The 12653-nt window shown below is 35.7% G+C and overlaps 1 protein-coding gene and 2 long non-coding RNA genes across 3 annotated transcripts; 1 reads left to right on the top strand and 2 right to left on the bottom strand.

Annotated features, from left to right (window-relative positions):
• The first annotated feature begins 816 nt into the window (after nt 1-816).
• LOC125489499 lies at nt 817-1954 on the top strand. The gene is made up of 3 exons (XR_007267047.1): nt 817-979; nt 1171-1310; nt 1397-1954. It is a non-coding gene; the product is annotated as an uncharacterized LOC125489499 (long non-coding RNA).
• A 6662-nt stretch (nt 1955-8616) lies between these two features.
• On the bottom strand, nt 8617-10859 carry LOC105390071. Its single transcript, XM_048625573.1, has 6 exons — nt 10637-10859; nt 10257-10443; nt 9724-9813; nt 9493-9595; nt 9161-9214; nt 8617-8801 (listed from the first exon to the last, which is right to left on the bottom strand). Exons 1-6 carry the CDS (start codon nt 10723-10725, stop codon nt 8659-8661), a joined length of 666 nt encoding a protein of 221 aa, XP_048481530.1. The 5' UTR covers nt 10726-10859; the 3' UTR covers nt 8617-8658.
• A 477-nt stretch (nt 10860-11336) lies between these two features.
• LOC125489505 lies at nt 11337-12650 on the bottom strand. Its single transcript, XR_007267052.1, has 3 exons — nt 12595-12650; nt 12327-12428; nt 11337-12054 (listed from the first exon to the last, which is right to left on the bottom strand). It is a non-coding gene; the product is annotated as an uncharacterized LOC125489505 (long non-coding RNA).
• Nucleotides 12651-12653: the final 3 nt, after the last annotated feature.

Raw genomic sequence — 12653 nt, 5'->3', positions numbered from 1 at the left:
TCGAAAGAGTATTCTGAATTGGTATCAAGACCCAAGTCAATTAAAAGATAAAGATAAAGATAAAGAAACATTTATTCGACACATAGACAGCAACAACAACAAAAAGAAAAATACAGACTTAAAGAAAAGAAATACATATACAAGATAACAAGGCCAAAAAAATAATAATAAAAATTTAACATGAGGCAAAAAAACAAAAATACAGGCAAAATATAAAACAATAACAGGCAAAATATAAAACAATAACACAACGGGTTGCTGTCCGGAGTGTCGAACCGGCACCAGCTCAGCATGAGCTGTGGACAGTAAGGCCACAGCGCTGATTTTCAGCTGGCCCTTTTAAGTGACCTCAGTCACGTACACGAGTACCTACTTAACTATGTACAAACAAAAAAAATAAAAAAAATAATAATATATAAGTATAGGTATATGGGACGTGTGTGTTGTGTGAATTACTGTTATGAGTGTGTATGGTAAGTAAATAAATAATGCAGCTTACATTAAAAATATATAGGTATGTGTGTGTAAATTCTGTAAAAAATAAATAGTACTTGTTAAAAAATAATAATAATATATATACTAATTCCATTAATAATACATAAATATTACAAAAGGTATCAGTAACATAAATACTAAATACAGAGCAAAATAAATATAGTAATAGTGCGATGCGAAAAAGTAGTGGGTAGCCATAATGAAACGGCGAACGCACCCACAACCTGCAGCCTAAAATAACATTAAAATAAATTTCAGTAACCGGGCGCGATCCGTCCAGTGTACCCGCGTCATCCCGCAAGCCATTCATAGATAACGGGACGAGGCGGCGCCCGCACACCCACGCCCGGATACGAAATGAAGCACCCCACGAACACCTAGTTCGTACAATGCGTGCAGTGATCACAATAACAACCACTATCAGCAGCAAAAGTGATGCATAATGTTCGTATTGTTACAAAGTCAGCATTACGATAAAAAAAAGGTAAGTGTTTTTTCTTATTATTATATTTCTACTGCGATAAAAAACATACAAAGATATTATAAAGTATATTAACTAGGTACGTGTGGACGACTATGGGTGGGACAATAGATATGTAATACCGTTATTACAGGTTATCAAATTTATAATAATTAAGTGAATAAACTATAACTATACATTATATTTTGTTTCAGGGACAAATTAAGCAGCATGGCTGCACGCACCAGAGTTTAAGATGTTGAGGTGATGGATTATAATGTACTACAGCGTGCAGCCCGCACCATGCAGCCAACCACGGGACACGGAGCCAATACTGCGCGTGAATACATTCGAAGTAGGTATAACTTCTTAAAGCCCTTTTCTTTGATCATCAAGTAGGATCATTTTGTAATGAAATTTAAAAGTCGATATTGATTTCAGGTCACGGAGGGGTGGTCTCAAGGTGTTCCATATGAAGCTGGCTGCATAACGGAACGAGTTGCGAAACAGTGCGGTTTTGTGCTTCGGAGTGACCATAAGATAAGTGGACGCCCTAGTATTTATTGTATGATGGTTACGAGACCATTCAAGTTTATTGTAAAGGTACTGGGGTGATTTGAACTTTATAACGCCAAACAGGAGCGCGGCAAGGTGCAGCCGCTGTCTGGCGGCTACCTTCAGTAGCCCGCAAGAGTTGAGATAAGGGGTAACATGGGAGCGGGGAGGGATATCCATACAGAATCTAATACAGGCGTTTTGTACCCTTTGCAGTAGCTTTTCCGTTTTCCGTAAAAGACATGGGCCATATACAGTGTCCGCATAATTTAGTTTAGACAGAACAAGCGACTCACATAACTGTAATCGCAGGTCAACATCAATGTACCGTCTAATTTTATAAAGAGTCTTGAGTCTGAAGAAGCAGTTTTTGACCATTTCAATTGCGTGTTTTTCAAACCGTAAATAATTGTCGAATGTTAGGCCTAGGTTACGAGCTTCGGTTACCTGTTGAATATCTACTCCTGCTAGTTTTATGGTAGGGTTATTTGTATTAGTAATTTGAACTTGTTTCCTTGTGCCAATAATAATAAACTTCGACTTATCGGGATTTAGCTTTAAAATATGCTTATTAGCCCAGGTCGCAATACGATCTAAGTCCTGGTTTATAAGATCACAAGTATTGTTAACGTCAGATGGGGATCCTGATAGATATAATTGTAAGTCATCAGCATAGACATGGTATTTGCAATTTACAATCTCATTGGTGATATCGCTAGCGTAAAGGATAAATAACAATGGTCCTAGGGTGGATCCTTGCGGGACTCCTCTAGATACTGGATACTCAGCAGAAGCAACTGTATTGCCATCACATTTTCTCAGCTTAACTATTTGTGAGCGTTGATCTAGATAGCTGTAAAACCATTTGACCGTACTAGCATCAAAACCATAAAATGTCAACTTTGCGATCAGTAGCGGAACATTAATAGTGTCAAATGCGCGGGAAAAATCCAACAAAGTGAGAATGGTAGACATACCCTTATCCGCGGAAGCCAGTATATTATCTACCACGTCAATTAGGGCAGTAGAGGTGCTGCGGCCTCGACGAAAACCGGACTGTACATCAGGCAGAATACCATTAACCTCCAGGTAGTGCGACATTTGGTTATACACAGCTTTTTCCAGAATCTTTGACATACATGACAGCAAACTAATCGGACGTAGGTCCTTGTATTGACTTGGAGTAGGTATTTTAGGTATAGGACTAACCAGAGCAATTTTCCACGGGTCCGGAAATGTAGAAGTTTTAATAGAGTAATTAATTATAAAAGTGATAATATCTAAGGTTCGCGGTAGCGTCAGGATAATCATAGCCAATGATATGCCATCGCACCCGAGTGCATTCGATTTAAGTTTGTTGATAATTTTGCCAACCATTAGCTCGTCGATAGGTGAAATATTAAATGTGTATGTGCCATGTCTGTTAGATTCATAATAAATTATATCTGATAAATTTATCTTATTGTTACCGGGAATGTCAAGGAAGTGTTTGTTAATCATATCGGGGTCATTAAAGCTATCAGGTAGGTAGTCAGTTTTATGTTTACGGAGTACAGTGTTCTTAAGATTCTGCCATAATTTCGCCGAGTTTTTAATATTGTTATTAATGTTGGACTGAAAATATGCTCGCTTTTCATTGTGTAAAGCTGCATTTACTAAATGTTTCAGGTCCTTATAATAATTGTTGTCTGAAGCGGAGTTAGTGATACGAAACCGTTTATGGGCTGCGTCTCTCAAACTCATCATGTACTTCACGTTATCAGTGATCCACGGGTAGTCGGCGCCCTTCACACGGACAGTGCGCTCGGGAGCATGTAGATCAAATAATTTTATCATGTAATCAGTAAATGTGGCTACCATTTGATTGACATCATCAAAACTTTTAATATGTTCCCAATTAATTAAGTTAAGGTCAAGGTTAAATTGTTCCAAAATAATATTTTTTAATGGCCGGTATGTAATCCATCGGGGCAAAGGTTTAGGTTTTTTAACATTCAGTCCTACTGTTATGAATGCATGATGTCCTAGGGTAGGTATGTAGTCGACATTTATACATTTAATATCCAAGTCTGAGCAAACGACATCTATTAAAGTTTCGCTACTGCTAGTGAAGTGCGTAGGTTCGGTTACGTACTGTTTTAAATCAACCGTTTGTACAAAATCATCAAAATGACGCCTTTTGTAGTCAGTACTATTAGGTAAAAGATTAATGTTGAAGTCACCAAGCACAATCATCTGGTCGTAATTAGTGAAAGATGTTATACTGTCCGTTAATGCATCAAAGAAAATACTACAGTCTTGCCACGGCGGTCTATAGGCTGTTCCGATAAGCAGTTTTATTGTGTTAACGGTACAGCTTAACCACATTTGTTCGACGCCGGCCGCGGCGGGATGTGTGCGAAATCTTACCTTTAGACCCGTTTTCACATACATTCCTACGCCTCCACCTCGCATGCGCTTACCTGGGGGTCTCGGCGTGTGGCGCAGTTTGTAGCCGGGTATGACGGGCGCGCGGTCTATCTCCCCCTCCCTGAGCCAGGTTTCGTTAATAGCCATTATGTCAACATCATAGCGTAGTACAGTGGCTATGAGTTCATCATGCCCTGTGCCCAATGATCCCGCGTTAAAGAGTCCAACTAATAATGACTTGTTTTTACCAGTCATTTTGTACTTATGAAGGTGTAGGTAATTTGTATAAATATTATGATGTATATAGGGTATAAGGTGTTATATAATTTGTATATAGGATATGTATGTATGTATGATGTATGCGTGGGGACAGTTTTGAAATGGCGTAAGTTTGCATTCGAGCTTGGGCATGGTAGTGGGGGAAATAGAAAGTGATAGGTATAGATTATAAATATTGTAAATATTATACTACTATGATTAAATGCCACTAAGTTATTAGTGAGCTGGGGCACAGTTTGATCTCCGGGTAGCAACACAGTTAAAGCAATAACTAGAGAATAATAACAAGTACAAGATAAATGATAGACATCAACAAAGCTATATATGCACGTAGTACATGTAACACAGAACAAAGACATAAATAGGCATAAAAATATCATCACCCAGTATAATAAGGTTGTATGGGTGTGGTTTTTTACACCATTAAGATCAACCGGCAGTTTAAGAAGCGACTCCGAATACCCGGCTAATGTCATCAGCTGACCGTATCCAGTGTCGAGGTGTGTCCTGTCCCTGGCGGGCGTATATGCGTCCCTTCTTGGTCCAGAGAAACCTCCAGGACAGACGTCGCCCGACCTCCCGCGTTTGGTAGTACAGTTGGCGGTTGTACTTGGTGAGCCTCTCGTTGACGTAGAAGGGGCGCGGCGCTGAGGACTGGCTGAGGTCGGCCGAGGTGGCTCCGCGGCGCAATTAAAGCCTTACTTACACATAGTTTGACTATATTGAATGTCGATATCATGTCAGCAAGGCTGGACCACCGAGTCTTGCAATCAAGATGTAGCTGTAAGTTTTTGTCAAATTCTTGATAAATGTAAACTTGCAGGAGGTCATTTTTTGTGGGTGAATTCTTAAAAAGTTTTACTAACTTTCTGACTTTTTTATGATACTTGCGTACTCAGTGTCCAAATCTACTTCATTTGTAGGAAAATAATTATAAAAAACATCATCTTCGTCATCAGAGTTTGTTTCTGTTCTCTAAAATTATCTAAAACTTTTGTATCATAAGTTTTTTTCTAATTCCTACCGTTTTCGATCTATTACCCTCGGAAAAAGTTTAAATTTACAAGAAAAATGTATTCCATTCAAAACATTCATAAACATTGCATCATATTGTCTAAACCGATTCATAAACGAAAAAAATTTATAGGAAAGAAGTTGTAGATTTTTAAATTCCCTTTTAGAATATATATAGATATCCTGGTTAATGTCCAACCCGCCTAAAGTTACAGCTATTTTACTTACACTTAAGCTTACTAACTCGGTGAGCTATGTCAGTGAGTTAAGCAAAATTCAAGTTTAAAATAGCTGTAACTTTAGGCTGGTTGGACATTGACCAGCATATGTATACAGGGTGATTGGTAAGTCGATGTATTCCTTTAAATGGGTTATAGTCGAAGGCATTTCCAGTCGATTGAACCCCATAATGCATTATCCGAAAGTCAACCATTTCTGAGTTATTTAAGTTTTAATTTTTTTATATAATTTTGCCAAAATTTATGTTTAAAAGCCTAATATTTAAAAAACTAACCATTTTATTAATACTTTTTTGATTGTTTTGCATCAGTGACATCCGAGTCAACTAATTATCCTAATCCTAATCCTAACTAATATTATAAATGCGAAAGTAACTGTTTCTGTCTGTCTGTCTGTCTGTCTGTCTGTCTGTTACTCTTTCACGCCAAAACTACTGAACGGATTTGAATGAAATTTGGTATACATACGGTCTAGACCCTGGGAAAGAACATAGGCTACTTTTTATCCCGGAATTCCCACGGGAAAACTTTTTAAGGCGAAGCGAAGCGCGCGGGGACAGCTAGTAATAAATAAATGCGAAATATTCAACTTAATTTAGACACAGTGCTCCAAAATAAATGAAACATTAAGAAAATGTTTCAAAAGGTGAAATCAAAAATGCTTAATTAAAAAAGAATTTTATCTGAAAAAAAAATCAGGCTCTACAAGTTAAAAACATAGTCAATTAATAAGCTTTAAAATGACATATTTAAATCTAAAATCGATTAAGGTATGACCAAGATATAGCAAAAACAACCACATAGGTGGACAAATCTCAGTAGGGAAACGAACAAGATTTTGTTCCAATTTTAAGGTAAAATGTCCTATAACTGGACTTTGTAGAGCTCCGAACCGTTTAATAATTATTGTTCTCCGATAGAGCGGTTCCTCAAAAGCACAGATCGGCGACAAGGTTGCTTCACCGAAATAACGCTTGTCCGATAACACGTTAGCCGAAAGTACTTTTCAATTAAGATTGTCGACATGCTTGACCTGGAACCGTTGACACATAGAAATAAAGCAGTGGACGGCATCACACAGCTACTCATTTGCTTGCGTTTCTTCGCTACGGGAGCATTCCAACAAGTGATGGGCGATCTTGTGAATGTGCACAAATCTACTGTGTGCAGAGTGATGCAACGTGTATCCAAGAAATTTGCAATTTGCAATGCCCGGCAGGGAAGAGTTGAGGAAAGTGGCCGAAGAATTCTTTGAAATAGACGGGTTTCCTTGTGTTGCTGGAGCCATCGACTGCACACACGTTAAAATCATCAGCAGAGGCGGGGAATTGGCAGAAGTTTATGTGCAGGAAAGGATACTTTTCTATTAATGCGCAGGCAGTTTGTGATGCAAACTTAAAAATCCGGGACATTATTGCCCGCTGGCCCGGATCAGTCCATGACTGTACCATATTTAATAATTCACACTTGTGTGCAGACTTTGAAGCTGGCAGGTATGGGCACTACCATTTACTGGAAAATAATTCAGAAGAAGCGTACAATAAAACCCATATCACTACCAGAAATACAGTAGAGAGGTTCTTTGGAGTGTGGAAGCGGCGTTGCCCCTGCCTAGAAAAGGGAGTCACACTGCGCAAAACTTCGACGATCCTCCAAGTTATTGTAGCATGTACAGTGTTACATAATATTTGTATTGAATTGAATGAGGTAGAACCGCCGAATGACTTCCAGCCAGACGAGGATCATCAGATCATTCCAAACATAAACATAGAAAAAGCAAATGAACACACAGTAAAGCGAAGAACTCTCATTAACACAATATTCTCATAATAGCTATCTATTATAAGAATATTGTGTTAAGAAGGGTGGTGGTAGGTTTGCCTCCTTGATAATGTACATTTTTATGTTGGGAATGTTTTGATGATTGTCTGGCTGGAAATCATTCCGCGATTGAATACAATAGTAGGTACCTACTTCAGTGTGCTACTTTTACATTGTGAATGTTGTAAAAATGTTGTCAAGTTGCACTAATGTTCTTTAAAATAGTACCTAATAACTATAATTTTTGTGTGTGTGATTATTTATGTAAATAAAAATGTTGCATGGTTTATTTATGTTTTTTATTGAAATAACAATAGGCACTAAAAATTAAAACTAGTTTAACATTTCTTCAAATTTCCAAGTTTAACTTATAATATACTAGCTGTTTCAGCAAGCTTTGCATTTATAATATTGAGGATAGTTAGGATATATGAACCATATTAAAATGGCTTAGGAGGCAAGTCGCCCACAAAATATTTAGTCCGCGGGCGAGTTTACACTTTTTAATTTAAGTTGTAGGTAACTGGCTCTAAGGTTTTCATGAAAGCGGGCCAGTTTTCTCGGAATAAAATATTAGGAGTAAATTAGCCTTCAAATTAAATGTTTGAATCATTCAATTAAATCAATAATATGTATTAATAATAACTTTTATTTTAACCAATGTAAAACTTAAGTACCTGCTAACAAATTAAAAATACTAATCATTTATAAACTTTTAATTTCTTGATTTAAGTAACCATGTGTAGGTATAATATATATTATGTTTTAAATAGGTAATACTTCATATTAATAATATTTTTAGTTTCACTTGAATGTGAACCGTTCTAGTCACCTACATTTAGTTTATATTTTAGATATAAAAATAATAATAAAGTAATTTATACAGGCATCAATTTAAAATTTGAACAATCAACATTATAAAAAAAAAGTTAAAATTTTGTACCAACACTGAACGTGGGACACGATACAGCCTACTTAAAAAAAAAACCAACACTTAACGTGGAACACGATACAGGCTACATAAAAAAAAAAAAAACCAACACTGAACGTGGGACACGAAACAGGCTACATAAAAAAAAACCAACACTGAACGTAAATAAATGATTCTATAACAGGTGTGAGTGGTTATGTTACTTTATGTATGATACGAACAATCGAGTAAGTACAAAAAATGAATACTTATTCAGTTCGGACCAATTTACCACAAATAATTGTCTTCGTGTGTTTACTGGCCCTATTTTGTGAAACCTTCAGGCCAGTTACCTACAACTTAAATTAAAAAGTGTAAACTCGCCCGCGGACTAAATATTTTGTGGGCGACTTGCCTCCTAAGCCATTAGTTAAGGAGTAAGTATAAAAACGTTTTCTCTGTTTAAAGGTACAATTTTACAACTGTTTTCTTAAAATTTCCATGTTCAACTTATGCTCCTCTTTCATTTGAAGCATGTGCAGAGCATGTTCTCTTTTTCTGTTAAGAATGCCTATCATCAAATATTTCTTCTCCAGGTAAGCATTTTCACATTTTTTTTAAAGTAATAAAGGAATTTTCTGCTGTACTCTTCTTTTTTATAATTGGTGCAGGTGAAAGAGTATTATAATATTAGCTCAGCTTTTATACCGTCTAATGTAATTTAATGTCTATCAATAACTGATATATTTATAGGCTCAAGAACAAATATTTTGTTTAAAGAGATCTGCCTGGCCATACTCTAATTCTGTCAATATAATTATGTAGGTAGTAAAAACCTTTCTTTGCCACCATTTTTCTTTTTATTTTCTTTGGTTTTACAGTCGATTCTGAAATAAAGTAAAAATATATATTTTATTATTTTAATTACTACATATGTATCTAACTGCATAGTAATAGGAGTTAAAAACAATGATGTACCTTTTCCACCATCTTCAATATCAATCACGTCCACAGCTGATGTTGATGGCATGTCTGTGAGAAAAAACAAATAGGTATTTAAGTAAGTTATCAAAATTATCGTACAGTAATATAATAGGTAGTAGTTAAGTTGGTCCATCGCAGTGTGTAACAAAAATCATAAAATAGGTAAGTACCTACCTAATTCGCAAAAATTTTGAATTTCTGGTGCATCATTGCAATGCTCCACATCTGAAAGGAAAGAATACATCCTGCTTAAGTATAGGTGTATGTGTGGTAACAAAGGTGGGTGGACTAACAATAAGGAAGTAATAAGTATAAAAATAATTTACATTTAAAATATATAGCACTGCTGCTGCTTATTGCCAATATTTTTTCATCGGTTTCTGTTGTTTTGGCTTTATAAACTCCTCCCCCTGTTTTATTCATCTGCACCTAAGGAAATAATGGTAACAAGGTTGGTTAGCAGTTAGTCATGTGTATGTAATTATCATATTTTATTATTTATTTCCCTAGACCCGTGCCCCAGCAGCAGTTCAACTTCCAAGTTATTCTTTACTTACCTTGTCATCTTTTATATTTTGCAAGGCTCTTGCTACATCCTCTTGTGTAATTAAAGTTTTCTCTTCCATTCTTGCTATATATTCAATTTTCTATAAAGAGAGAAAATAAGATTTAAGTATAATTATTTATTTATTTATTTAAACACTTTATTGTATGTATACACAAATTACACAGTTTAAAGTAAAAGTTAACAAGTACAAGAAAGAAAGAAGTACAAGTATAATGTAACATAATAATAAGTACCAATCATAAAGCTAATGAAATATATTATAATAATAATTTATTTATTTCAGACAATTTGTCCATATAAAAACACCGTTTACAACACTACATTCTAATATCTACTTAATAACTAAAACGATTTTGTTCTTAAGACTAGTTTGCAGCAGCTTTGCATTATAACTAATGCAAAGCTGCTGCGTAAAAATCCATCCAAAACAAACAATTATTAATGATTATTATTGAAAGAGATACACTGCAAAAGAGGAAAATAAGTATATTTTTACACTATTTAAGTAATAAAATAACTCACATTGCTTTCGCCTAGATTTTTTCGAGCCTTCTGCTTCATGTTGTCGTATAATGATTTCAGCTGATCCAACTCCCTACGGCCCGAAGTGCAGTTGGCGTTGTATTTTTGAGCAATTTCCACCCATGCATCTCTCTTTCTTTTTATGAAAATTCCACCGCTCCGTTTGTCTTCAACGATGTATTTGTACCTATAATTGAATATAGTAATAAGTCCTCATAGCTTATAAGCTATGGGTAGGGACTCGCACTAGCGATAGCGATGTTATGGCATGATTTCTTGTTGGATGGTGCTTGGTATTCCGGATGCATATATAGGAAAACAATTAAAAGTACCTACCTAGTTATGATTTCATTGGGAATCTATCAACTTGTACTACTTACTTCATCACCAGCTCGGACAATAATGTTTTTTCTTCAGCTGTGTAATTGGCACCACGGCCACGTTTTCCAAACTCTTTCTCCCTAGACATTTTTCAATAGAACCGCTGAAAATATTCAATTCAAAGGAACCGCCATTGAGGAAAAAAAAAACTCTATAGTCCAGTCAATAAATGAGTCAAAAATAGGTGTAGAGTGCGTGAGCAGGTAACTAAGCGATTCCTTCAGAAACTTGTTCAGGGGGCTTAGGTTGTTAACATACCAAAAGTCCTGACTCCTAGGTGATGAGCGGGGGGGGAGGAGGGGGGGATAAAGGTACGAATTTTTGGTTTTTAGCTTATATCTCGAAAACGGTGCATCAGAGAGAAATATTTTTAACTAATGAAATAAAGTTCTTAAAATTATCTAAAACTTTTATATCATATATTTTTTTCTAATTCCTAACCGTTTTCGAGCTATTACCCTCGGAAAAAGTTGAAATTTACAAGAAAAATGTATTCATGTCAAAACATTCATAAAAATTGTATCATATTGTCTAAACCTATTGATAAATGAAAAAAATGAATAGAAAAGAAGTTGTAGATTTTTAAATTTCCTTTTAGAATATATATACATATGCTGGTTAATGTCCAACCCACCTAAAGGTACAGCTATTTTACTCACACTTAACCTTACTAATTCAATAAAAAATACTTAAGATTAAACTTCAAAATAAATAAGTAACTACCTTTAAAATGTTTTTCAACTTAATAGTTGGAGTTGTTCCTTCACATAAATAATAAGCTATGGGCTGTCTCCATGAAGTGCATATACCTCGAACCATAAAAACAAGGGCATGATCGCATAGTTTCCTTTCCACTTCGGCGCCAAAATTCACAAAACCGTCAATGCGATCTTGAGATTCTAAGAATGTCAAATGAGGTGTCAACGCCACTTCATAAAATACAATGGAACAGCACTTTTTTTGTCATCCCAATTCCGAACTGACTCCTTTAGTTGTGTAAATATGTTTTCATTTATTCCCGGCGCAAGAGAAATATGATGAGTAAATTTTCTTAGAGTGCGCCTGCTAGGCAAGATAAATATCTTGTGCAGCAATTTATATCCTTTCGGACTTTGCTTTTGGAGTGATAGAGCCAAGAGTTTCTGTTCAGTTGTGAACCTCCGTCTTTTTATATGTCTATTGGCGAGCGTGACCTGCATTTTAAGGAATGTCTTGGCTTGAGGAGTCAGTTTCTCTACAAGCTCAGAAAAAGATTTATTCTGATTGAGTTTTTCAGCTTTTTCTATTCGCTCCTGGTATGACTGAACTATACGGCGACGGGATTTCAGTATAGTCGAGCATTTTTGGTACATTTTCTTGCATCTGGGGGTTAATTGTTGTACACTTTTTATAAGTCTTTTCCTTGCCGTCTTGGTTTCTGAAAAGTAGAAAATAAAATATTTTAGTATTTTACTTAAAATAATAAAAACCTTTAGATAGTATTATTTGAACTGAGAACTAGACAATAATAGGAGGTTTTATAGCTAAAAACGATACCCTACCTGGACCTTAAATTGAAAGAGTATTTTTGATTAAATTGGGGAGTGTTTTTTTCTAATAAATAAATATAATACACTAACTTCTCCGCGAGCTTCGCTTCTGGGATAAAAAGTGCATAAAAACTTAAATCACTCTACGTCGTACGCTTACCTAATGTCAGATTGGACCTTCTTGAAAAGCTAGGAGATATGACTTCCGGAATACGAACTGTACATTCTGCGGTCGTGATATAATCAGGAATGGTCCCTGAAACTGAAAACAGTGATTTTCAGAACTAATAGAGTTAAATCTCTCTTTTTGAGAAGAAATAAATTGGTCAATTCGACAGAGGTAGAATGTAGAATTCCGAAACAAGGATTTTCGAAACAAAGCTCTTTGAAATTGGCAATACCTAAAAAAAATGTAGTGAACTACTAACTGTCTGTTGCTGCGGATATGTTAACATTATCTAACTCTCTCTGCGAGTTAGAACCACAC

This window comes from Plutella xylostella, chromosome 14 (genome assembly GCF_932276165.1).
Source record: "Plutella xylostella chromosome 14, ilPluXylo3.1, whole genome shotgun sequence".
Lineage (NCBI taxonomy): Eukaryota > Metazoa > Arthropoda > Insecta > Lepidoptera > Plutellidae > Plutella > Plutella xylostella.
This window is presented reverse-complemented; position numbering and strand designations above follow the sequence as displayed.